Source organism: Zalophus californianus, chromosome 8 (assembly GCF_009762305.2).
Source record: "Zalophus californianus isolate mZalCal1 chromosome 8, mZalCal1.pri.v2, whole genome shotgun sequence".
Taxonomy (NCBI): domain Eukaryota; kingdom Metazoa; phylum Chordata; class Mammalia; order Carnivora; family Otariidae; genus Zalophus; species Zalophus californianus.
This window is the reverse complement of record NC_045602.1, coordinates 23,692,068-23,718,973: the sequence shown is the minus strand read 5'-3', so window position 1 is coordinate 23,718,973 and position 26,906 is coordinate 23,692,068. Positions and strand designations below refer to the sequence as shown.

General features: G+C 34.9%; 1 protein-coding gene across 2 annotated transcripts in view; it reads right to left on the bottom strand.

Moving 5' to 3' along the window:
* Positions 1–235: 235 nt before the first annotated feature.
* The window catches only part of PPP1CB (protein phosphatase 1 catalytic subunit beta), a 40,104-nt gene continuing 13,433 nt past the window's right edge, over positions 236–26,906 (bottom strand). For both annotated transcript variants that reach the window (XM_027622078.2, XM_027622080.2), the window contains exons 3-9: positions 19,008–19,139; positions 16,813–17,043; positions 14,852–14,956; positions 13,368–13,439; positions 8,246–8,397; positions 5,329–5,463; positions 236–2,104 (exon numbers count right to left, since the gene is read on the bottom strand). In XM_027622078.2, the coding sequence (XP_027477879.1) occupies positions 2,000–2,104; positions 5,329–5,463; positions 8,246–8,397; positions 13,368–13,439; positions 14,852–14,956; positions 16,813–17,043; positions 19,008–19,139 (932 nt within the window). In that variant the 3' untranslated portion in view covers positions 236–1,999. The remainder of the gene's footprint in view (positions 2,105–5,328; positions 5,464–8,245; positions 8,398–13,367; positions 13,440–14,851; positions 14,957–16,812; positions 17,044–19,007; positions 19,140–26,906) is intronic.

Sequence of the window (26,906 nt, the reverse complement as noted above, 5' to 3'; positions counted from 1 at the left end):
ATTCTATTAGAAATTGCTCAACTTACACTCCAATTAGGAAGATATTTAAATCACATTACATAAAAGCCTGTGTAACCTAACCTAATACATCATATGTAGTATATGAACACCTCCAGAAAAGAATCAACTCAATATATGTCAAAGATGTTAAAATCTGTTTGAACAGAATGTGTGTTTAAATGTCTCATTATAAAGGGGGGAAAAAAAGGAATAAAATGACCAGGCAGGCTTCATATCAATTAGACAACTTTTACTAAATGAGAAAACTACATTTAAAATGTGCTTTAAAACAAAATGGAATTAGAAAAAAAGACATATGCATTTGAAAGAACTTTGCACTGTGCTGAAAATCAAATCTCTTGCAGTAATACAATACGCCAATTCATAAAATGTAAGTTAACAGAATTCTCAATTGAACATTTTCAAAGACAATATTAAGGTCAAGAATTTCACATCAATGGTAGCACATACAGAAGAAGGGCATTATAAATATGATGTCCATCCCTATGAAGCTTACAAATTTGACAATACTCAATAAAAGCTTTTAGAATCACATCCAAAAGGGTCGCATCCAAAGAATCACAAATCTGTGTCCTGTTAAGTTCTCCTTCTAAAATCTTTATGTTGACTTTTCTACTCCTTGTCATTTGTTAATACTAACCCTTTAAAAAAAGAGAACAGGAAAAGAAATGCTGCAATAAACCCTTGATCATGTACAGAAATTATTGCTACTATAGTTCACTACAAAGCATGTCTATACAATATTGTATGAACTTTGATCATGAAAAATCAGAATAAAAATCTTTAGTGACATAAGCCTTACAATCGTATACAACATTCACATGGCAATATTAGACAGTTAAGCACCCAATAACCATAGTTGACAAAATGTCCCACTGACCAGCATTCATTTAAATACATCCTTCGTACAGAGGGAGGAAAAAACAGATAGTGTCAGCTTTCCAAGGCTTGTCAAAAAAGGATTCTCATGTTCTGTGGATCTAAAAACAAATAGCAACAAGAACAACAACAAAAAACCCAAAAAAAAAAAAAAAACCACCCCCCCCCCCCCAAAAAAAAACCAAAACCAATGCAGGTGAGGGTGTTACCAGAAAGTTAAGCATGCCAAAAGGTGTTTCGTGCGAATTAAAACCTAAAGCCAAGGTACCACATAATCACATTACCAACTAGTTGGGTAACACTATATGAGCCTTATCTTAAAGTTAAATGAAATGCTACTGCACAATAGAGCATCAATAAGTTAAAAATTAGAGTGCACAAATCCAAATCAGTGGCAATTTCTGTATAAAGCAAAATATTCACTATCAGCTGTAAAGTTTGCCCAGTCAAACTGTTTGATTCAATCACTGGATTGGATAGTTTGCCTATTTTTTAAAAAATATCAATCTCTAAAATTCCTTTTTACTGTAATAAGGCGTAAGTTTTCTTAGTAAGATCAAACAGGTACATAAGTAAATAAGCAAGGGAAAATGATAGTTGGTGAATGTCTTTAAAGCTCTTCCCACATTTCACTTGTAAAAATGTTCAGGGAAAAAAAATTTAAAATATTTGCCATTATTCTAGCAAAAACAGAACAAAACAAAACAAAACAAGCCCAAAATAATTAAACAACCAAGCAACACTAAAACCACATTACACAGATGGATCATCATGCTTTCATCTGGTTTAACTATCACATCTAGTTTAACTGGGATGCTTCTCAACTTTAAAAACTGTGATACGTGAAGATGTAACTTTAATGGGTAATTTTGAATTTGGATTTAACTTTGCTGAATATTATAACAGAGTATACTTATTACAATACAGTGTAGCACATCTTTCTATTAGAAAAAATTTAAGATCCTTTACCCGTCTCCTTAAGTTAAAGGTGTGACATCATAAAGGGTGTCAAATGGCTGGATGGTTTTACAGTGCACACTTATATATTATGAAGTATGTCCTTAACAAATCTGATGGATTCTTTACAGAATTCCTTTCTTCACCTTTTCTTCGGTGGATTAGCTGTTCGAGGTGGAGTGACAGGACGTCCTGAATTCAGTCCACCATACTGGTACTTAGCTTTCTTTTCAGATGGTTTCAATATCTTAAAGTAAATAATTTATTAACAGTGTTATTCTTTCAAGTGCAATAAGTTAAGGAAAACTGTTATAAAAATGGACTTTTCAAGAAATAACAAATTGTAAATAAAGTATTTACATAATTACACAAATTGCAATAAAAATACAGAAAAAACCAGAAAAGTTTCATGAACATTTCTCACATTTAAAGTGTGCATAGATAACTAAATATCTGAATATTGCTATTATTTGTCATTCCATTAATAATTTAATAACAAAAGCTCAAGCACACAAATCCTATCAACTACCCAATCCTTCACGTAAAAAAAAAAAAATTTTTACTTTAATTAATTACTTTATTTTGAGAGAGAGAAAGAGAAGGTGTGCACATGGGGGGAGTTGGCGGAGTGGGTAAAGGGAGTGATACGCTCCACTCCCAGCGTATCACCATGGAGCCAATGCAGGGCTCAATCTCATGACCCTGAGATCATGAACTGAGGCAAAATCAAGAGTCGGATACTTAAACAACTGAGCCACCCAGGCACCTCAAGTGGAAAAAAAAAAGAAAGAAAAGAAAAAGAGAAAGAAGTGAATTACCATATCTCTAGGGTGGGCAAAAAACACTTAGTTTATGAGTCAAAGATCGAGTTGGCTACACACATGAAAAAATGCTCATCATCAGGGAAATACAAATCAAAACTACACTGTATCATCTCACACCTGTCAGAACGGCTAAATTTAACACAGGAAACAACAGATGTTGGCGAGGGTGTGGAGAAAGGGGATCCCTCTTACACTGCTGGTGGAATGCAAACTGGTGCAGCGACTCTGGAGGTTCCTCAAAAGGTTAAAAATAGAACTACTCTACAATTCAGCAACTGCACTACTAAATATTTACCCAAAGGATACAAAGAAATACTGATTCAAAGGGATACATGCATCCTGATATTTACAGCAGCATTATCAACAATAGCCAAATTATGGAAAGAGACAAATGTCCATCGACTGAGGAATGGATAAAGATGTGGTACAGATCTACAGTGGAGTATTAGCCACAGAAAAGAATGAAATCTTGCCGTTGCAAAGGCATGGAACTACAGTGCATTACGCCAAGCAAAATAAGTCAGTCTGAGAAAGACCAGTACCGTATGACAGAACAGAGGAACACAAGGGCAAGAAAAACAAAAGGGAGACAAGCAAACCATAAACCATAAAATAGACTCTTAATTATAGAGAACAAACTGAGGGTTGACTGGGGGAGGTTTGCAGGGGGATGGGTTAACTGGGTGATGGGGATAAGGAGGGCACTTGCTGTGATGAGCACTGGGTGTTGTATGTAAGTGATGAGTCACTAAATTCTACTCCTGAAACTAGTATCATGCTGTATGTTAATGGACCCTACCACTATTTATTTAGACGGTAATTAGTCACAAACTCTTTAATCTTACTTTATGTGTAGATCTTAAAAAATATATATTTATGTATTTTACATATCATAAAGTCCAATGTACAAGTCAATGATTTTTAAAATACAGAGTTGTACGACCACTGCTATAATCTAATTTTAGAGTTTTTATCACCCCAAAAGAAATCCTGCTCCCATAAGCAATCACTCCACATTTCCATTCTCTACTACCCGAGTAACTCCCTTCAACTCCAAGGAAACACTAATCTTTCTCTATTGATTTGTCTTTTCTGGCTATTTCACATAAATGAAGTCATACAGTATGTGGTCTTTTGTGACTGGCTCCTCTCACGGAGATGTTTTTGAGGTTCATTCATGTTGTAGCATGTATCAGTACTTCATTACTTTTAACTGTCAAACAATATGTCATTTAATGGATATTCCACATTTTGTTTTCATTCTTTAGGTCTCCACATTTTGGCAATTATAAATAATGCTCCTATGAATATGCATATACTTGTATTTGAGTACCTCCCTTCAATTCTTTTGGGTATACCTATGGGTAGAATTGCTGGGCCATATAGAAACTCTATGTTTAACTTTTTGAGGAACTGCCACAGTTTCCAAAAGCAGTTGCACCATTTTACATTCCCACCATCAATGTATGAAGGTTCCAACTTCTCCACATCCTCACCAATACTTGTTATTGTCTGACTTTTTTATTGTATTTATTCTAGTGGGTGTAAATAAAGCTTTAACCTACATTATAGACAGAAAATTTCAGTATTTACACAAAAAATTGTGTAGAAAAGATATATAAAGCATTTCTTAGAACTATTCAAAGTGTTCTAGTGTCTCAGTGAAAAAGAAATTAATCCAATTCCACTATGCTAAATGTTGAAGGATAAGGTCTAGTTCCTATGCTTAAATTATAAATAAGAAGTCACATATTTACCATTCAATTGTACTAGCTGATAGAAACAGTATAATATAATAAAAGGAAAGAAGGATAGGAAAGCCCCTTTACATTTAGAGAAAGAGGAATATAGTACATGCACGAGAGGAACATAAAACCCTTTGCAAAAACAAAGCATTGAAGTTGTTTTGTCTGTGAACAAGAATGATTTTAAAGTAGCACACTACAGAGAGACTGGACTCTGAGAAACAAACTGAGGGTTCTAGAGGGGAGGGGGGTGGGGGGATGGGTTAACCTGGTGATGGGTATTAAAGAGGGCACACACTGCATGGAGCACTGGGTGTTATATGCAAACAATGAATCATGGAACACTACATCAAAAACTAATGATGTAATGTATGGTGATTAACATAACATAAAAAAAAAAAAAAGTAGCACACTATAAAGCCAGAGCTGGTCTATTTCTTGCAAAAGGAAACAAAAGCTAAGTTATTAATTGAATTCACATTCTTTTAGTAGGTTAAGACCCTATTCCAAGAAATGATACAGGAATTTAACAATTTAAACATCTGCATCAAGAATGATTAACTTAGGTTCTCCAAAACTCTAATATTTGATATATACCAAAAAGTCTGGAACCTTTGTGAATGAAAACAGAAATCTAACAAATCTGTGATAATCACTTTTTTTTAAAAAAAGTCTTTATTTGAGAGAGAGAGAAAGTGAGAGACAGATCATGAGCAGAGGGGGAGGGGCAGAGAAGAGGGGAAACAGACTCCCCACAGAGCAGGGAGCCCCACCCGGGGTTTAATCCTAGGACCCCGGGACCATGACCAGAGCTAAAGGCAGACGACCAACTGACTGAGCCACCCAGGCGTCCCAGATAATCACTTTTGAATAAAACTGATTTATATGTATTTATATCATACCTGAAACGAACACATCAAAGTTTCATCCACACTCATCATTCCACCAGCATTATCAAACTCGCCACAGTAATTTGGAGCTGAAAATAGGGTTACCAATTGTCGTTTAGCAAAAAATTCATATCCATCTTCCACCACCTGTCAAAGGAAAGGTCAGAAGAAAAAACACACTTATTTATAGCTAATTCTCAACTGTCTATATAATTGAGATTAATGTGACAAAGACCTAAAATTTAACACTATTTTGTTTTGGGAGCTTGATTTTTATTTTTAAACTTGCCTTAGAATATTAAAATTGGTATGCCTCTTCTATAATGGCAAGGATTTAGCTTAAATGAAATAATACATTTGTGATAACTAAAATGTTTAAAAATTACACCATTCTAAGGCTCTCCATATGCTAATAAGTACAGTATCTATAGGAACTTGGGACACCACGTACTTCTTAGATGATGGCATTATATCACAACTATGGAATCCTTAATTCTTTAATGATTTAACATGATTTCTAGAATCTGTTGCCAATTTCTGAATGATTTAAACAACTCAGGTTTCTCAGCTCTACAAATCTGAGAAGTAGAGGCAATGACACGTAAATATTTTATATTTATTTATGGTAGGCAAGAATAATTTTTGAAGTCTTTTAGGCATCTTTTAAGCAAAATTATCCTACAATACTTGCTAATAAGAAAGCACCTCCAAAATAATTTATTTTTTATTTATTTAAAGATTTTATTTACGAGAAGGGGGGGAGGGAGAGATTAAGCACGCATGCATAAAGGGGAAGGAGCAGAGGGAGAGGGACAAGCAGACTCTGCGCAGAGCCCGATGTGGGGCTTGATCTCAGGACCCTGAGATCATGACCTGAGCTGAAATCAAGAGTTGGACACTTAACCGACTGAGCCACCCAGGCTCCCCCAAAATAACTTACATTTTAAAATAATTCCTACCCTAATATCTGGTACACGCTCCTACTGTAATCACATCACGGTAGAATTTAGGTATTAACCTTTTCTGTCAAGATCTTGGTCACGTTTATCTACTCCAGCTCAGCCATACATAGTGTTTGGCACTCAGTATATCCTTTTATTTATTTATTTTTTTTCCCAGATTTTATCTATTTTGAGAGAGAGAGCATAAGCAGGGGGAAGGGCAGAGGGAGAAGTAAACTCCCCGCTGAGCAGGGAGCCCGACGTGGGGCTCAATTCCAGGACCCTGGGATCATGACCCAAACCAAAGGCAGATGCTCAATGACTGAGGCACCCAGGTGTCCCATATCATTTTAGTTCTTAGTTTGCTTGTTCACTTGTTCATTCACACATTTACTAAGTGAACAGGTTTATTGTAAAAGGATGTATTTGTAGTTTGTGGTGTTTCCCAGCATAAGTCTCTTAATTTTAGAGATAGTATGTTTGAAAATAAGCAGAATAGGATTTTGGAAGGGTCTGGAAAAAAGACTGTCCAAACCAACGTAGCTCAGTAACTTGGCTTTTTAAAAACAAAAACAAAAACATCATCCATTTTTGAAAAGATCAGTGAATGGAAATCTATAGCTGAAAGATTTTTTATCAGTGGGCATCTTATTAGGAAACTTAGCAACTCTGCACTGTTCCCTGGTAGTAGGCTTATATTAATTAGTTAAATCATAAATACAATATTTACCAAAACTGCCAAAAGCAAAGGATTTGGGGATGTGACTTCATTTCAATGGAACTAGGGAATTCTGCTAGAAAAAAGGCACGTGACACACAACATGCACAGAAAATGAAAAGCCAGTCATCTTTGCTTATCCACAGGATCACATAATGTAGTCAAGGGTCATGGGGAGTAAACCCCCCCAAAGGGAAGTATTGTGGAATAGCATATATTTAATAAACTCTGCTTTAACAAAGAAAAAATAAGGAATCTTTAAAAGTATTATACTTAAAATTTCAAATATTTTTAGTACTTTCAAAAGTAGCATGAAAAAGTTATAAAAATACCTGTCAGTGAATGTATTTCATACCAGTTACGTTTTAGAGAGCATGAAAACTTGATATATTAAATCATTAAAATAAGCGTTTGTTAATTCATTTATTCAAACACTAAATGCATGCAGTATCTAAGTTTACAAGGCACGGATTTTTAGAAGTCAACAAGTCACAATTTCCTCCCTAAAGAGTATACATTATAGTAGTGGAGGTAGACATTAAGAAAAAAAACAACCACAAGTAAACCTAAACTGTATATATAGAGTAGAATTCAATAAACTCTCTTTACTCACTACCCTGGTTCAATAATTACCAGGATTCTGCTACATATGTTCCATTTATCCCTTTTCTTTCTGATTTTTTTTTTAAGTAATCTCTACACCAAACGTGGGGCTCGAGCTCACCAGGCTGAGATCAAGAGTTGCATGCTCTACTGACGGAGCCAGCCAGGGGCCCTTCTGCTGATATGTTTTAAAGCAAATCCTAGACATGTCATCTTACCTCTCTATACTTGAGTATGCATTTCTAAAAGAATGGACATCTTTCTTACATAATAATGCTATTATCACAAAGCTAAAACAACAACTCCTTAATATCTAAGACCCAGTCTATAACTGAATTTTCCCAACTGTCTCAAAAATGTCCTTTAATACTATTATCATTGGATTTTTATCTAAAACACATAAACATCATATTAAAAATGGGATCAAATGTTTCTAGAAAGCTTCAAACACCAAAAAAAAAAAAAAAATTAGTTTGAAACATTTCCTCCCAAGAGGGTGAAAAAGGGTTAACAATTTATTAGATTGTTAACTATGAGATTAAGGTATAGGCTTCACCTCTCCTACTTTCCTTGTATAATTAATCTTCTTGGATCTCAGTTTCCTCAAAAATAAAAAAAGCAGATTTGTGTGGTTAATATCAAAATATTCAAAAGTTTTATATCATACCTGATGAGCTCGACAAATCAAGTCTAAATCATGACGATTCAGAAATTTACTGACTACATCAGCTCCAAAAGTGAAGGAAACACCACGATCATTTTCTCCCCAGCCTTGCACATCCTTATCTGGGTCAGACCACAGCAAATCACAGAGCAAACCTTTAAAGAATGAAAACATGGCAATGAAAAAACAAAACAAAGTTTATAAAATAAAGTATATCTGTATCACATTTCTTCTCGTGCCCTCTTACCCTTTAATAAATAGTAATAATCACTTGCTCCCTAGTATCCCAGCCTACCAAATTTAGCCACGTTTGCTAGCCCAACCATATAAATGTAATTTTGCCTGGCTGAAAGTAGCACTTTCCAACTCTTTCCACATATAGGAAATGTGTGTATGGCACACTCTAAGCACACAATGTATGGAAAAGGCTATTCATCTTTTGTACATAGTTTCTCCACATGGATAAGCAATTGACCCAGCAGCATTTCCTGAATTGAGGAAACTTAGACTATTTCTGGGTGCCAACCTATTCAATTAATCTATTTTATTTATTCCTAAGCCAATAAGACACCGAAGTTTTTAAATACATCTATATATTTGGTAGGGGTAGTATTTCCACTTAGTATTTTTCTTCAGGATTGTCTTGGTTACTTTAAATCCTTTGTTCTTTCATATATATACTTCTGAATCAGATTGTGTAATTCCGTGAATCCAACTGAGATTTCACTGGAATTGTATTTGACCTAATGATCAATTTGAAGGAAGAAAACATTTTCTGTAAAAGTTTGGAGGATTTAAATGAAATATGGATGAACAAAATCAGAACAGATCCCTGGCTTTAGTTCTGGGCATATAAGAAAAGAGGTCAGAGCTAAAAATACTTATCTGAGTATCTTCGTCATGCTCATTATTGTATAATCTTACGAGGGACTCAGACTACCTTGGGAATGTCAAGTGAGAAGACCAGTAAATGAACTCTAAGGAAGCAAACATTAAAATGCAGGCAGAGGAAGGAGAAAGGGGAATGAGCAAAAAATACTGGGAAGGAATAATCAAAACAAAAGGAAGAGATTAGAACAGTAGAGATCTCCTGAAAGGGGTAAGAATTATCCAGAAGTAGGAAATGGTTAAGATTCAAGTACCATGAGTAAGTGGAACAGGACAAAAAACCAAAAACTGTGCCACTTACAATTACACCAGCAGACCTTAACGAAAGCAGTTTCTTGATGGATGGGAAGAAAATGGTTAAAAGTCAAACTATAGTGAGATGAAGAGGGGGTGGATGTTGAGATGGTGATATTAAGTACTTTTGTAAGAGTTATAGTGCTAAGGGAAGGAAAAACCAGTGCTAAGGGATGATTTATTTTTAAAATAAGCCAGTTTCAAGACTTTTTTTTTTTATAATTCATAAACTTCATAATACAGGTTCTAACAGGAAAGGAGAACTTCTTTTTGAATGATATAGTTTGTCTTAATAGGGGAATTATCTAAAATACCTTGTAAAATTGGTGGCAATGTACTCTTAATTTCTATTACTATTTTCTAAGCTCCAGCTATGATGCCTGAAGAAGTCCATCAGCATACAAAACCCACTGGGATAGTCTCAATTTGCAAGTTTTTTCTGATTTTCAAAGAATCACAAACTGATTCTTTAGAACACACAAAAACACCAACCCCAACACACCACCAGTGCTCTATAATGGTACTTTTTCCAGTTTGTTCCCACAGGTGAAGCAATGAGCAGGAGGCCAAGATGTTAATCTTTAATTTTAAGGTGACAATAAAACTAGAATGTAGTTGCTTTTGGAATTATTTGGCAAATATGACAGTCTGGATGCATATAAAATCAAATAATGATAACAACAATGTGGCATTTTTCAACCTTAATGGAATCAAGACAAGAATCTCAAGAGTCAAGGTTCCACATTTTATAATTAAATTCCTAATGAACAAGCATCATAATCATTTGGCTGTTCTTAAAAATGTATTAATTTATAAATTAAACTTCTGAAGATTACAGAGAACACCCAGGCTTAAAATGTCGATTTTCAGCATTTCAAAAATTTGCTTCACCCTTGAAAGTGACTTATGTCTGAACTATGTTAACAGAATCTGAAGATGTAATGACATGAAATATGTATTTATATTGTACCTTATTTAAAAGATTTTAAATAAATGGCCCATTATTTATTTTATTTCTAAATTCCATTATAGTTAACTTACAGCGTTATATTAGTTTCAAGTGTACGATATAGTAATACAATATGCCCTATTATTTAAATAACTAGTTTCTATTAGGTTTAGTCAAATATATTCTATAATTATAATCAAAATCTGATTAAATGCATGCTTTTTTACCTTTTGTACTCAACACAAATTGTTACTTGCACAAGTAAGTTGAGGCAAGTTACTATAATATGCAATGTCAGTGGCTTACTGACAAGAGGATCTATACACCTGCTCAAATGGTTGATGTTTAATCATGAGTAGCATTTTGAGTGATATTATCAGGCTTTCAGTACACTGAGCAAAACGATCCAATCATACTTGAAATCAAATAGCCAAATGCATGTTCTTAACAGTTCAATTTAAAGGTTTAGCCATGTTTTGCTTAGGTATTGGTTCATGAATATTTTTTAATGACTACTTTTTTTATAGACTGTTTGGATCTTATGAGTAGAAAATGGAAAGAAAAAAAAAAGAGTAGATGTACTTAGTAACCATCTAGTCCAGCCCTACTTATGAGTAATCAACTCCCCTTTACAAAATTACCCATAAACAATCCTCTTTTCAGTAAGCTACAAGACCTTTGGTTTTTCATTTATATGGTCTTAATATATAAAGGATTTCTAGACCCTATGGCAGTCTAAGCAATCCTCATTTTGAAGATGTTCAAGTTTGCTGAGAACTGATGAGTATGATACATACAGGGTGAGTCTGATTACACAAATAATAATGGGACAATTAATCCAATGATGTAATTTATTAAAAAAAAAAGGTCTGGTACAAACTGAAAGGACAGTTTTGCTTATGTTAATGCCCCCCGCCCCCCCTTTTTAAAGTAGGCACCATGCCCAGAGTGGAGCCCTACTCGTGGCTTGAACTAGGATGCTGAGATCAAGAGCTGGCTGCTTAACTGACTGAGCCACCCAGGTGCCCCTATTAATGCTTTTAATGGTGAGACAGTGTGATATAATAAAAATACATTTGGTCTTTGTTCCCATTCCTGGCACAGAGCTCCTAAAGCCTTTGGAATTTCCTGAGTGACAGGGATATCTTTTGTTATTTATAAAGAGCCCCTTTCCACCACATCTGAGTTTATGCTAATGAAGTGGTTCAGGAGCCCCTAGAGCCCTTCAGGATGGGGCCAGTCAACAGGAAGACCAAACACATGATTAGAGGGTTGGAACTTTCAGCTGTCCCCTCCCTCTGGAGAGGAGGGCTGGAAACTGAGCTCTATGAAAACTCTTGAACTAGACTTGGGGAGCTTCCGGTTGTTGAACATACTGATGCCAAAGAGTGTGGAAGCTATTCACCAACCAATGTCCCCTTGCCATACCTTGCCCCATGAAATCTCTTCCATTTGGTGGGTCCTGAGTTGTACATCCCTTTATGATAAGCTGATAAATATAAGTAAAGCATCTGAGGAGGTAGTTGTGGGAATTCCAGAATTTTGGCTGGGCAGCAGTTTGGGTCTCCAGAGAATATCACTTGAGGCTGACAACCTAAGCGGGGGCAGTCTTGTGGAATGGAGTCCTTACTCTGTGGAGTCCTGGTTAACTCCAGGAGTTAGTGTCAGAACTGAATTAAATTGTTAGACACTCACTTAAGAGTTGGAGAATGGGGTGTGTTGTGGAAAAATGGAAAAACCACATACACTGAGTGTCAGAAAATGGCACAAAGAAAGGTACTGATATTTTTAGCAAAAGGTGAAATGAAAAGCAGAACAACCTTACTGCATTCAATTCATAGGTTATCATAGCACTTTATGATATGAATGCCATGATTAGTACACATCTTAGTACATACACTTGCACTCAACTATGAATAATTACCATTTAAAAGCCAAAAGACAAGTTAGGCAACTGTGGCCAGAATTTATTTATAAAATTACATTAGGCTCATTTGTTGATCAACACAGCAATTTATCCTCAACTGGAACTTATCTGCTTTTGTTCTGACTTGCTTCACTTACCCAAGAGTTATTTTGAATCTCTGAAGAGTTAATTTTCATTATTCTTTCACAAATTTTTCACAAAACTCACCATGTACCTCTACGGTTTTCTGAACTCTACAAATTTGAAATATAAAAGATGCAAAAAATAACAGAAAACTACTAGATAATTTTTAAAAAGGCAACTGTATCTTCAGCTAAGAAAGATTATTTTAATTAAAAAACTTATGATTAAATTTTTAAAAAATCCTTAAAAACATTTTTTTAAAATTTATTCTTTTTAAGTAGGCTCCACACCCAACTTGGGGTTTGAATTCTTGGCCCTGAGATCAAGAGTCACATGCTCTAACAACTGAGCCAGCCAGGTGTCCTCCTTTTGACTAATTTTTTTTTTTTTTAAAGATTTTTATTTATTTATTTGAGAGAAAGAATGAGAGAGAGAGAGAGAGAGCACATGAGAGGGGAGAGGGTCAGAGGGAGAAGCAGACTCCCTGCCGAGCAGGGAGCCTGATGCGGGACTCGATCCCGGGACTCCAGGATCATGACCTGAGCCGAAGGCAGTGGCTTAACCAACTGAGCCACCCAGGCGCCCGTCCTTTTGACTAATTTTTTAACAAGTCTTTGAAGGACATAAGCAATGCTGACATGAATGAGGCCATGATAGGAAGGTAAGGGGAATCAATAACAAGATCTTTTGTGATATATAAGTTTAACAGAACCATACTACAGTTATATATGAAATTTAAAAGTACTGCACCTCAGGAAATAATTAGTGGGAGGTGAAATATATTACTGCAAGTAACCTCTAATTAGCTTATTGATGATTAAAAAAGCTCTATTATTTATTACACAAACCAATCCTAATTCCACTAAATATATAATATAATTAAGTTCAAATATGTAAACATTTTAGGAAAGACAACTAATTAAAGTTCTCTATATACACCCAACCTGTATCAGGGACATCAGTGGGTCTCATAATTCTCCGAATCTGCTCCATAGATTGCAGGTCTGGTGATAGTCCTATAAATAAAAGATGAGTCATGCTGACATCTAAACAATTTTCACTCAAATAAAGAAACATTTAATCAAAGTAGATTCACTATGTGAAATTAAACACACTTAAGGTGTTCTTTTTAATGTTATCTTTAATATACTGAGTTATTAAATAGAATCCCACTTTGATGTAATCGAACAATATGATTAAGTATTCTCCACTTTTCCCTACCAGGGTAATGGAATTCCCTTTCATTACAAAAGATTTCTCAAGGAAAGAAATCTTACCACTCTTTTTTTTCCAACCATTCCCTGCCTTTCTACAGGAACATACCCAATTTCAATACTTCCTACCACTTCCCTGTCATATTTACTTCCAAGTTTAAATGCCTCATTCTAGCCCATAAGACCTTCCTACATCCCACTCCAATATGCTCATTTTCATAAAAGCCTAACTGTTGATCAGAAGGATAAGCAAGAAAATACCCTGCAATCTTTAGAGTAGTACATAAATATAAGCTAGTATTTCTCTTTTATAGATAAATCCAAGTGCCATCACATACTTCTAATTTCTATTTTTAGCCATACCAATGTGCAAGAGCTACAATTTCCTAAATGTTTAGTATTTACTATAAAATACGTTTCAATTAATATAGTGATTTATGTTCTATCAGAGAATAAATCATTTTTTACCTCAGGCCTAGACAAGTACACCTACCTTTTCAACATCTCCCCACTTAATTCTTCCTGCATATTAATAAAATAATTTTCTTACAGTATTTTTATTAAATTATTTCCATGTACAAAAACCCAATATGGTAATTAAACGATTCAACGAACTCCTTTGCTCAGTATTCAAATCTCTATAATCTGATATGTATCATTCCCCAACATGTACTTGACATTCTAGTTAGGCCAGTCCTCACACATTCCTTGAACTAGACAACATAAAAGACTCTCTAAAATTCTCTTTGCCTCTCCAAAATCCTCTAAAACCCACATTTCCATAAACATTTGCCTAACAATTCTCTCCCTTTCCAGACTTCACAAAAATTACTGTCTCTACAAGTACTTTGACATAATTAAATTCCTTTCATTACACAGTATCTGTTTTGAAATACATTTTATCTTTTTCTTTTAAAGATTTATTTTATTTATTTCAGAGAGAGAGAGTGCATGGGGGGTGGGAGAGGGAGAGAAGCAGATTCCCTGCTGAGCACGGAGCCCCACAAAGGGCTAGATCCAATGACCCCGAGATCACAACCTAAGCCCAAACCGAGTCAGATGCTCAACCAACTGAGCCACCCAGGTGCCCCTGAAATATACTTTTTCTTACTTTTTTGGAAATACACATTTTATCAATAGGTTTTTGTTTTTTTTTTTTCTAAACAATGAAGGACAGTAAAAAAAAAATCCATAAAGCAAATCTAATAGTTTACCTCCATGACAACAAAAAATCTTCTCATCCACAATGGCAGCTATAGGCAGACAATTAAAACAATCAGTGAAGGTCTTCCACAATTTAATATTAAACCTTCGTTTGCCTATGAAAAGAATAAGCAAATAGAATAAATAAATTAAACCTATTTTGTTATCTCATAGCTACAGGATTATGAATAATTTCAATTTTATTCTTTATACAGCACTTTCTTTTTTCTGTAATGAATAAGTACTTCTTGTATACTTTTAAAAATGTAACATTCAGCACTTTCCCGTAAAAGTTAAAAAAAAACCTCAAAGACTGTGCTATGTATTTTATGGAACAAATATATCAGACACTTTTGTCTTTTAAGATCACTATAATAAAGCAATTTTGAAACAGTCTAATAGACTATTAGTTTATCTTTTCCATTTAACATGCACATTAAATACTAGCCAAATAAGCTGAAGTGAAAGGGGTGCCTCTAGAGACTGTCCATTTTGACTCTCAGGCACTCAGTAACACAGCATAAATTTACTGCCAAGAAAGGACAATTTCCAAGGGCCTGACTGGTATCCACTTCTGAGTGAATTACAACTTGGCACTACAGCAAGTATAAATAGAGACAAAGGCTATAATTTTCCTTAGTCTAGAATAAAGAGCTACAACAAAGACAATCTCAAGTGTTGTTCACCTTTTTAGAGTTACTTGATTTTCCTGAACTGGGCAATAAGTTGCAACAACTAACCCAGGGGAGGAAGGAAACACACAAGCACTAATTTCCTATGTTTTTATGCCATAACTTGCCTCTCAATGAAAAAGTGTAACTCAAAGCAGTGTTTAACATACATTATTTCATTTGATGTCATTTCTATCCTTGACGATATTCAAGCCCGTATTTTATCCTTAAGAATGCACCTCTATTCCTGATATAGCTTTAGAAAAGTGGTTATAGTTAGATGTACTATAATCCACTTCTTGTCTACTGGTCTGATTTAAACAGGTGAAACCACACACTACACCTGAGAGATAAAAATGCAATGTAAAATCAAATGTGGCACCATTCCTATTAGAACAGAGCTCCATGAGAACAGAGATTATCTGTCTTCTGCACTGCTACATTCTTAGTGTTTAAAATAGTGCCTGATATATAACTTCCTCAAACATTAGTCAAATAAATGATTATATAAACCAAGGAGACAGGAGTTTGAATAGGACTCTACTATATTTAAGGATGGAAAAAAGCAAAAATAGATTCTAATGGAGAATTCGGCACCAAAAAACAATAAATTCAATTTGAAAACCACTGTAAACTGGTTCTAAATTATAATTAACCAAACATATATTCTTTCCCATGGTCTAACAAGAGCAAATTCGAATGTAGTAATTTAGTAATAATACTTGGAAAACACTACTACAAAACACAAATCAGGGATTTCTTACTGATGAAAGAGAGTACAGTAAGATACAAGAGAGTTGTTAGTATCCTTATCTCTGTAGGTTTATAAGCACAGATTAAAATTCTAATACTAAACTTCAACTTTTAAATAATTTCATACAACTTTTCAATACTTCTTATGACACAGGGCCAATGAGAATTTCCGTCATATTATTAAGAACGCTGAGAACGAAAATCTTAATAGACACTAGAAAACTAGAGGTTATTATCTATAGTGACCTCTGTTTCATGTGGATATTTTATTCTGTAAACTAATTACAAGAGGGCCTTTCAGTTGAGTAATAAGCTGCAGTCAACCTGAAATAACATGACCAAGGAGATCCCACAGAACCAGTTTAATTAGTAACATGTTTCCCAGCTTCAAGGCCCTCTTCCACGAAAGACTCTTCTTGGTCCAATACTTGATAAATTGTATTTTTAAAAAAACTGAACCAAAGGAACTCTTTTGAACCAGAAGATTATCTTAGGGAATATTAGGGAATTTTCCCATTAATAAAAAATAAATTTTTATTTTTACTTACATTCATCATAGAACCCATAAATGCGATTGATGCTAGCACACTCATGGTTTCCTCTTAACAGAAAGAAGTTCTCTGGATATTTAATTTTATAAGCCAATAGCAAACAAATGGTTTCCAAAGACTGCTTTCCTCTGTCCACATAATCTCCTAAGAAAAGATAGTTGGCTTCTGGGGGGAAACCTCCATATTCAAATAATCGCAGTAAATCTGTATACTGTCCATGAATATCTCCTGAAAATAGAAAAAGCCGATTTTAGAACACCTGGTTACTGTGGGAAGCAGCTTCAAATGATTCCCAATGTTTACACCCCTGTGCAATCCTCTCCCTTTGAATGTGGGCTGGAGATGCTGACTCGCTTCTAACAAACAGGATACAGCAAAAGAGGGATGGGCTGTCACTTCTGAGATTAGGTTACAAAAGATCATGACTTCCATTCTGCTTGTACTCTCTTGCCTTCTCTCATTCTTGACGCTGAAGCCAGCTGCCTCACGGAGAAGTACACATGGCAAAGAACTGAAGGAGGCCTCTGGCCAACAGCTCATTAGGAACCAAGCCCTCAGTTCATCGGTCCATAACGAAAGGAACCCTTTCACCATTGAGCCTTGAAATGACTGCAGTTCCAGATGACGCCTAGATCACAGCCTCGTGAGAGACCCAGAACCAGAGGACACAGCTAAGCTGTGCCTGAATTCCTGACGCACAGAAACTGTGAGGTGATAAATTCATGCTATCTTAAGGCATAAAGTTATGGAGTAATGTTATACAACAGATAACTAATACAGTTACCCTTATTAGCTGGTAGTTTAACAAAGGTTACTCTGTTATACCAAAAAGTGAGAAAAATAGCCAGAAATTAGAAATATTTAGTATAACTAACTCCTATTACCCTCAAATTATTTCTATCTATATCAAAGCACTTTAAAGAGTACCTTAGAGAGAATTTGAATCATTTTAAGATGTTATAAATAACTACACTTGCTTCATTTAGATCACAGAAGAGACTGATCATTTCCACAAAATTTCTTTTTTTTAAAAAGATTTTAAGTAATCTCTATACCCAACATGGGACTTGAACTCACAACCCTAGATCAAGAGTCGGGTGCTCTAATGACTGAGCTAGCCAGGCTCCCATCCACAAAATTTCATGCTACCTCTTACTTAAAGGTGATACACTAAGCTAATTAATGTATTCAACAAACATCTCCTTAGCTAGTATCTTTTATTAGCTAGGTACTGTACCAAGGAGCACCAAGCACATGACTTAAACACAAGAAGAAAGAGAAAAAAAGTATTTAAAGAGCGCACCAAGCTGCAGTTTACAAGGTATGAATGTGGATCACGAAGAAACATGCAGGACAATGAAAATTTTTACATATAGAAATAATTCTTGACTGAGTAAAGATGACAATTAAGTCCATAAAAGCTATGTCATAAACACTAATAGCCACTACAAGTTATCAAACCAAAAGCCAGTATGATACAATACTTACCCCACTTCCCACTGTTATGTGAACTACAGAAAAATACTTTCTGTACAACAATTTTTCTGGCTATAACAATGTGATCACTCAACCTATGGTTGTAAGTTTTTGTTTTTGGCCAGAAGCCACTGTAAGACTTAAAAAAACAAATATAATCTGTAATGTTATATAATCTTCAAAATAAAATCACAACAAAAGTAGAACACCATGGATACTGCCATTCTGACCCCCAAAACTCTATTCTTATTTTTTTCTAACTGGTGTATCAGAATGCCTATTTTTCCACATCCTTGACAACACTGGATTACCAGTTTTTGACTTTTTTTTTCAATGTGACTACAGTTTGGGATTTGTTTTTAAATTGCATTTCACTGATTACTAGTGAGGCTGAGGATCTCATGTTTATTGGCCATTTGAATTTCTTCTAAAATCTACCTTTAAAAAAAAAATCTTTCTCTTGTATCGTCTTTCTTGTTTCTAAGAAACAATCTTTCATAACAATCTTTTTATGTGATGTATATGTAACAATCATTTTCTTCTTGTCTCTAACATCATTTTATGAAAGTTTCAATTTTTATATTTTATGTAATCAAACCTATCAATCTCTCTTAAACATAAATTTTAAAATGTTCTCTCTAGATCACCTTCAGTGTAAATAGACAGAAAAACTGGTATTCAAAATAGACTGTTTCCAACTCTACCTATTTACATACCACAAATTTTCAGCGGCGCTTCCAACTCCAAAAGAATAGGCTGGCTGAGAAAGATCTCCCGAGACTTGATACATAAGCCCCGAACTTCTGCTTCAGTCATCTGCACAATCTTTCCTGGACGACATCCTCGTACTGTTAAACAATAAGTAAAATGGTCAGTTTAAAAAAATTTATCTATAAAATAATAATCCTTAAAAAAAAGTCATGCCCATATTTTGAAGATCAGGAGAGTCACAGAGGAAGTAAACTACCAGACACCCTGTTATGTCCTATGGCTGACAGTAAGATTATTCCAGTGATCTCTGGCTTTCATCTCTATTGTTGCTGGTTCCTAGTGATGCTCCTCAAGGCTGCTGCCACAGAAACGCAGTCCTCTTTGCTCTCCAGGGGCCAACCTCATAGCCCAAGAGACCCAAACAGTTGCAGGGACAGCACCTCTGAGGAGAGCCCACTCTCTCAGCAAACACTTAGGAAAAGGCCAAAATACCATCATTAAGAACCAGTGGTTGGGGTGCCTGGGTGGCTCAGTCATTAAGCATCTGCCTTCCGCTCGGGTCATGATCCCAGGGTCCTGGGATTGAGCCAGGCATCGGGCTCTCTGCTCAGCAGGAAGCCTGCTTCTCCCTCTCCCACTCCCCCTGCTTGTGTTCCCTCTCTCGCTGTCTCTCTGTCAAATAAATAAATAAAATCTTAACAAAAAAGAACCAGTGGTTATGAAGAAAGGAAAATTAAACAAAAAGTAGCTGTCGGCAGATGATTTAGTTCCACACACTTCCCTGGAATATCAGGAGCAGTCCTAAGAATTAACCACCCCCACCTCCATTTTCTGATCAAAACAAATTTAAAATTAAAATTTTAAAGGTACCAGATAGTTATTAAATTTTAATGCATTATTATGTTCACAGTAGGGCATTATATAAAAAACTCTAAAAGCTATTCAGATGGAGGAAAGCCATTTGTCAAATGAATGAGCAATAAAATCCATGAATAAGTAACTTCCGGAACGGAGTGGGGAGGAATGGTACATGAGAAGTTCCTTATTTGCCCTACTGAACTGAACTTGTAATCATTTCCTCTCATCATTATCTTCTCCATTGGCTCTCTCTAAATAGACTGCTAGCTCCCATTTAATCTTAACTGAAAAAGGCATTTAAAAAAAGGAAGCAGAAACTGTATCTCTATATAACCCTACCACTTCCCACTTCCAATTAAGTCCACACATTTCTTGTCAAAAATTGCTGATTCTTTTGTCAGGTCAAGAGGTTTAAAAAAAAAAAAAAGGCCCCCACATGCAAAAGCCATCCATGTATCTATTCCATTAATACAGTAATATCTAAGTAACAGAAGAGAGAGAGACATTGCTGAAATGTTCTCTAGCAAACAGGACAGTTAATAAGATCATCCCTGAAATTCAAAACATGATCAGCAGAACTGCTTTTATTATGAGAACTTTAGCATAGCTTCTGTATGAGTACTAGCTCTCAAATATCAATTATCTACTTCCCATGGATATCTGGATTTTTCTAAGACCAAAATGGGCACCTTACTTTGTACTTTCCATTAAGTGTCTACAATACTAGCTTAGATTCAATTTTCTGTAAAATTTTTAACCTTGGCATTAAGTTTTAAAAGCATGGGAAATGATGGTTAAAAAATACAGTCCTACCATCAGTGCATCAAGTACCTATCTACTTTTTGGTATACTAAATAGTGTTTTTCTCAAAGGATTAAAGATCTCTTGTGATCTCAGATGACAAATATTCACCTAAAAATAATTATTTAAAGGTAAGAGCAATGGACAAGACAGACAAAATACTTCTGGCTCCTAGAAAAATTTCCACAATTTGTTATGATTCTGTAGTAATAAAACACTGTTTGGGTTACCAACATTTAGTTGTAACTTGATGACAATCATTACTAAAACTAGTGTGGGTCACTCTGATGTGTCAATTTAAAGTGTCTAAATTACAGTGGTGAATATTTTATCTCATATTTGTTTTATTTTCTCTGTACATTATGTGTGTGTTTAATTTTGACCTCCCAAGTAATTTATTTACACTAAGGGGTACTTTAACATTCTTACGGAGCCAAAAACAATTCAACTTATAAGTCATGCTAATCCACAGAAACTAAAAATTTACCCAAACAAAAACATGCCTCATGAAATTTCATTGATTTTAAGATGCATGTTTTTCCCTAATTAAGATCTATGAGTTAGGAGATGCTTTACAATCAATAATTTTTTACAATTTTAATTGGCAGTCACTTTTTGCCTCTCAGTGGCATATAAAATAGTAGTGCATTTCATAATCAAATCACTTCTAAGAGTTGATGAAATGCAGTTAGGGAAGCTAAGGGTTTTTCTAAAGGTTAGGCATTTGACAAACGACCGAATTTTAGGAATAAATTAGCTAAATATTTGGGAAAAGATGGTAGCCAGCTAAGGACAATCCCAGCTGTCAATTCAAAAGTCCTGTTCCCTTATGTACTCCCACCAGTAAGTATACCCAAATTTCCAAGAGCATTTCAAATTTCTCCCAGTCATCTGAAAAAAAGGAATAAATCAAGGCAAGCTGTTACAAAGGGGAACTAGATCATTACAATATCCATGAGATTCCAGAATTTGGGTATATGAGTTTAGATACAAGTATCTAGTTGGATTATGAAGATACTATAAATCTGCTAATTCAGTAGGTGCAAAGCAATTTCACATCAATCTCATTTAATCTCTTTGATATCCAAGAATTAGAAAGGGTCGTCATTATTTACACTATACAAGAGAGTTAAAAACCTTGCACAAGATCAGGGAGCCCAGGTTTTATGGGACTAGAGGGAGTAAAAAGCAGCAGAGAAAAATTTAGCATAACTCAAAACTCTTTCTCCTCTACTACCACAAAAATTTTTTTAGTCAAAGGTTTCCAAGAAAAAAATTTCAGCAGGTAATATTGCACACCAGGTAAAATCACCATTATAGCATACTGTTTAGAAAATACTGTGAGGTATCACACATATACAGTAGAGTACACTAACATTATGGGCATTTACTCAATAAATCCAGGGCAGGGACACCTGGGTGGCTCAGCTGGTTAAGTGTCTGCCTTCAGCTCAGGTCATGATCCCAGGGTCCTAGGATTGAATCCCGCATGGGGCTCCTTGCTCAGCGGGGAGCCTGTTTCTCCCCCTGCTTGTGCACTCTATGACAAATAAATAAAATCTTTAAAAAATATATTTAAAAAGAAAAGTAATCACCATCCACTGGCAAGATACAGAATACTTCCAGCAGCCCTGAAGTTTCCCTTATACCCTTGACCATACAATAATAATGCCCAAGGTTAGTATTCTTACCTTCTCAGTATGATTAATCTGATCCATTTTTGAATTTTGGATAAATAGAAATATACAGTATATACTCTTTTGCTCATTGAAATCTATCCATTTACTGTGTTCAGCAGCCACCTGAAGTATTGCATTGTATCAAACACCATACTGTATCTATCCGTTCTATTGGGTCACTTCTACTTTCGCGCTATTACAAATGCTCATGAATATTTGCATACGTTTCTCTTGGGTATATATAAAACATAGGAGAATTGCTGGGTCATGGGGAAAGCTCAGCTTAAGAAGCTGATATACCAGTTTCCCAAAGTGGTTATGCCAATTTACAATCCACCAACAATGTTGCTCTACATTAGTCTTAAATTTTAGCCGTTTCATTGGGTGAATGGTAGTATTCAATGAGATTTTAATTTGCTTTACCCTGATAACTAATGTTGAATATCTTTTCATATGCTTAATAGGCCACTTGGAAATCTTTTTTTGTGAAGTTCATTTGGACTGTCTTGTAAAAAACTGATCTGTAGAAATTCTTTATATATATCCCAAATGAATCTTCACTGTTTTACATCTTGTTCGAGAAATTTTTGCCTCTAAAGATATTTCCTTATGTTTCCTTCTAGGTTCTTTACTGTTTTCACCTATATTATTTGATAATCCATCTTAATTTTGTGTCTGGTTTGAGGTAAAGGCCAAGTTTCATTTTTACCCACACAGATATCCAACTGATTTAGCACCTTTTATTGTAAAGGCCACCTTTTCTCCACAGAATTCTAGGGGTAGTGTTGTAGAAAAATCAGGTGACCATACACAAATGGGTCTATTTCTGGAAATTCCATATAGTCCCATTTACCTGTTTATTTTTACATCAGTACTACACTGTCTTAATTACTGTAGCTTTTTTTTTTTAAAGATTTTATTTATTTATTTGAGAGAGAGAGAGAATGAGAGATAGAGAGCACGAGAGGGAAGAGGGTCAGAGAGAGAAGCAGACTCCCTGCTGAGCAAGGAGCCCGACGTGGGACTCGATCCCGGGACTCCAGGATCATGACCTGAGCTGAAGGCAGTTGCTTAACCAACTGAGCCACCCAGGCGCCCGCTGTAGCTTTTTATAAAGTCTTGGTATCTGGTAATACAAGCATTCCAACTTTGTTAAGATTGCCTTTGCTAATCTAGGTCCTTTTACATTTTCAAATATGTTTTAAAATTGGCTTTTCTATTTCCCCACACCCCAACTTGTGGGAGTTTTAATTGGGAATTAGTATAGTCCAGGAAGAATTATCTTAACAATTTTGAGTTTTCCAATCTATAAATATGATCTTTCTCCTCTTATTTAGGTTGTCATTTGTTTCTCTCAGTAATGCTTTGTAGAGTTTATACAGCAGTCTTGCACATTTTCATTAAATTGAGGGGGCACTGCTTTGTAAACCTGTTTTATTTCATTTTCCAATTGTCTGATGTTAGTCTACAAAAATATCATTGATTTTTGAATACTGACTTTGTTTCCTATTTTTTTTTTTTTTTTTTTTTTTTTTAAAGATTTTATTTATTTATTTGACAGAGAGAGACACAGCAAGAGAGGGAACACAAGCAGGGGGAGTGGGAGAGGGAAAAGCAGGCCTCCCGCAGAGCGGGGAGCCCGATGTGGGGCTCGATCCCGGGACCCTGGGACCATGACCTGAGCTGAAGGCAGACGCTTAACGACTGAGCCACCCAGGCGCCCTTGTTTCCTATTCTAACAGTCTGAAGATCCCTTTGGATTTTCCAAGTATACAATCATATCATCTGTGAAGACAGTTTTACTTCTTTTCCAATTTTTGTATCTTTTATTTTTCTTCACCAAATTGGTTAGGACCTCCATGACAATGCTGAAAAAACTGTGCTAATGGTCTTCCTTGTCTTGTTCCTGAACTCATAGAAAAAAGCATTCAATATTTCAGCATTATGATAGCTACAGTTTTGTACATACTCACCTAGTTTCCTAAGAATTTTTTATCATGAAGGGTGCTAAAATTTATCAAATATATATATCTCCTCTATTGAGATAATCATATAATCCCATCTTATTCTGTTAATATGATTTATATTGAGTATTCAGCTTCCCTTGGATTCCAAGAATAAACCCCACCAAATTATGACATTATCTTTCTTATTGTAAGATTCAATTTGCTAATAATTTGCTCATGATTTCCATGGCCATATTTATGAGAGATATTGGCTGGTAATTTCCTTTCCTTGCTATCTGTCAGATCTGCATATTAGGGTTGGGCTAACTTAAAAAAAAAAGTTGGGAAGTGTTCTCTCTTTTTCTGTTTTCTGTGAGAAACTGTGTAAAATTGGCCTAATTTTTTTAAATGTTTAGGTCAGCAGTGAAACCAAATGGGCATGGAATTTTCTTTTTGAGAAGTATTTCAAGTACAAATTAATTTTAACATATATAAGACTATTCAGATTTTCTATTCCTTGTGTCAGTTTTGCCAAAATGAGTTTCTCATCTAAACTATAAAATTTATTAGCATTATTTACAAAATCTTATTGTCCTTCAAAATACATATGTACAGCTTTTCTCTGAACCACCTGAGAATAAACTGTACACATCGTGCTCACTTACCGGTATATTATTTCCTAAGAATATTCTCTTATATATAGCACAGTATAAGTTATCAGATTCAGAGAATTTAACACTGATATAAATCTTTAATGTGAAGAATATGCTACAATTTTAATAATTGTCTTTTTTTTTTAAAGATTTTATTTCTTTGACAGAGGGAGACACAGCAAGAGAGGGAACACAAGCAGGGGTAGTGGGAGAGGGAGAAGCAGGCTTCCCGCTGAGCAGGGAGCCCGATGCGGGGCTCGATCCCAGGACCCTGGGATCATGACCCGAGCCGAAGGCAGACGCTTAACCACTGAGCCACCCAGGCACCCCTAATAGTTGTCTTAATCACGTCCTTTATAGCATTTTCTTCTGCTCTCATACAGAATTCAAGCCAGGATTATATTATTGCTTTTATCTGTTCCATCTCTTTAGTCTCCATTACTAGTCATGTCGCCTGTATCTTTTTTGATATTGGTCATTTGTTTTCTATTTTGTACATTATTAGTATTTCTAGGGGGTTTTTCATTTTATTAATCTTTTCAACTACTTTATTTTAAAAAATTATACATTTGCTTTTTATTTGATTTCTGTTATCTTTATTCTATCTTATATCTTTCCTTCTACTTTTTTGAGGGTTATAATTTGCTTATTCTTCCACTGTCCTGAAATAGAAGTTTAATGTTCAGACTCCCCCCTATATATATTTAAAGCTATGCATATCCCTCTAAGCATTGCTTTTTGCTGCAATTACACAAACCTGACATGTATTTTATTATTATTCAGGTCAACATATTTTATAATTTTTACTGCTATTTCTTCGTTAGCCAGTAAGATATATAAAAATACACTGCTTATTTCTAAATATTTGAGAATCTTCCAGTTATCTGCTACTGGTTTCTAGATTATCATTACTGAAATCAGAGAATCCGAGACCTCATTTCTTTCAAATTTACTGAGATTTGCTTTATGATACATCATATGGCCTATTTTAGTATATGTTCCATACATATTTGAAAAGTGTGTACATCCTGTAGTTGTTGGGTAAAGTGTCCTGTGTGTATCAATTAGGTCAAGTTTACTGTGATGTTTAAATCTTCTAGATCCTTGCTGATTTTTTTCTTCTGTTACTAAGGTGCATTAATTAATCTACATGGTTGTGGTTTTGTCTATTTTAACCTTTTGTTTTTTTCAACTTTTCCTTTTCTGTTTTAGATCTATAATATTAAATATCTAAAAAATTTAAGATTTGTTACATCTTCCTGTTGAATTCATCCTTTTAACATTAATCAATACCCTTCTTTATCTTTAGTGATACTTCTTGCCTTACCTATTTCTTACATATATAGCCAACCAGCCTTCTTTTGGTTAATATGTGTATGATGTATTTTCCCCATTCTTGTACTCATCTGTGCCCTTAAATTTAAAGTATGTCCCTTGTAAATAGTAGCGTTAGGTCTTCTGAGCTTTGTCTTGACTGTTTACTCCTTTCTTATTTACTGTAATTACGGACAAAGTTAATTAAGTTCTACCATCCTGTCATTTGCTTTGTTATCACATGTTCTTCATTCCTTTCTCTTTTCTTGCATTTCTTTGGAATAATCAATTATCTTTATTCCATTTTCTCCTCTATTAGCTTTTTAGTAACATATTCTTTTTCTTTTGGCAGTTACTCTAGAGATAACAAATGTATTTTTGACTATCACTTTCTAGCTTTTTGTTCTACAGTTGTCCTATATTGCTTCCACATATTTGAAACCCTACAAGCCATAATTATTATTTTAAATAGTATTAGCTTATATTTACACATATTTATCCTTACTGTTGTTCATTTATTTCTGCAGTTCTGTTCTGGGATCATTTTCTTTCAACATGAACTTTCATATTTTCTAGTACCAGTCTAAATCAGTTAAGTTTTCTCAGCTTTTGTGTCTTTATTTTGCCTTCATTTCTGAAGGACATGCTCACTG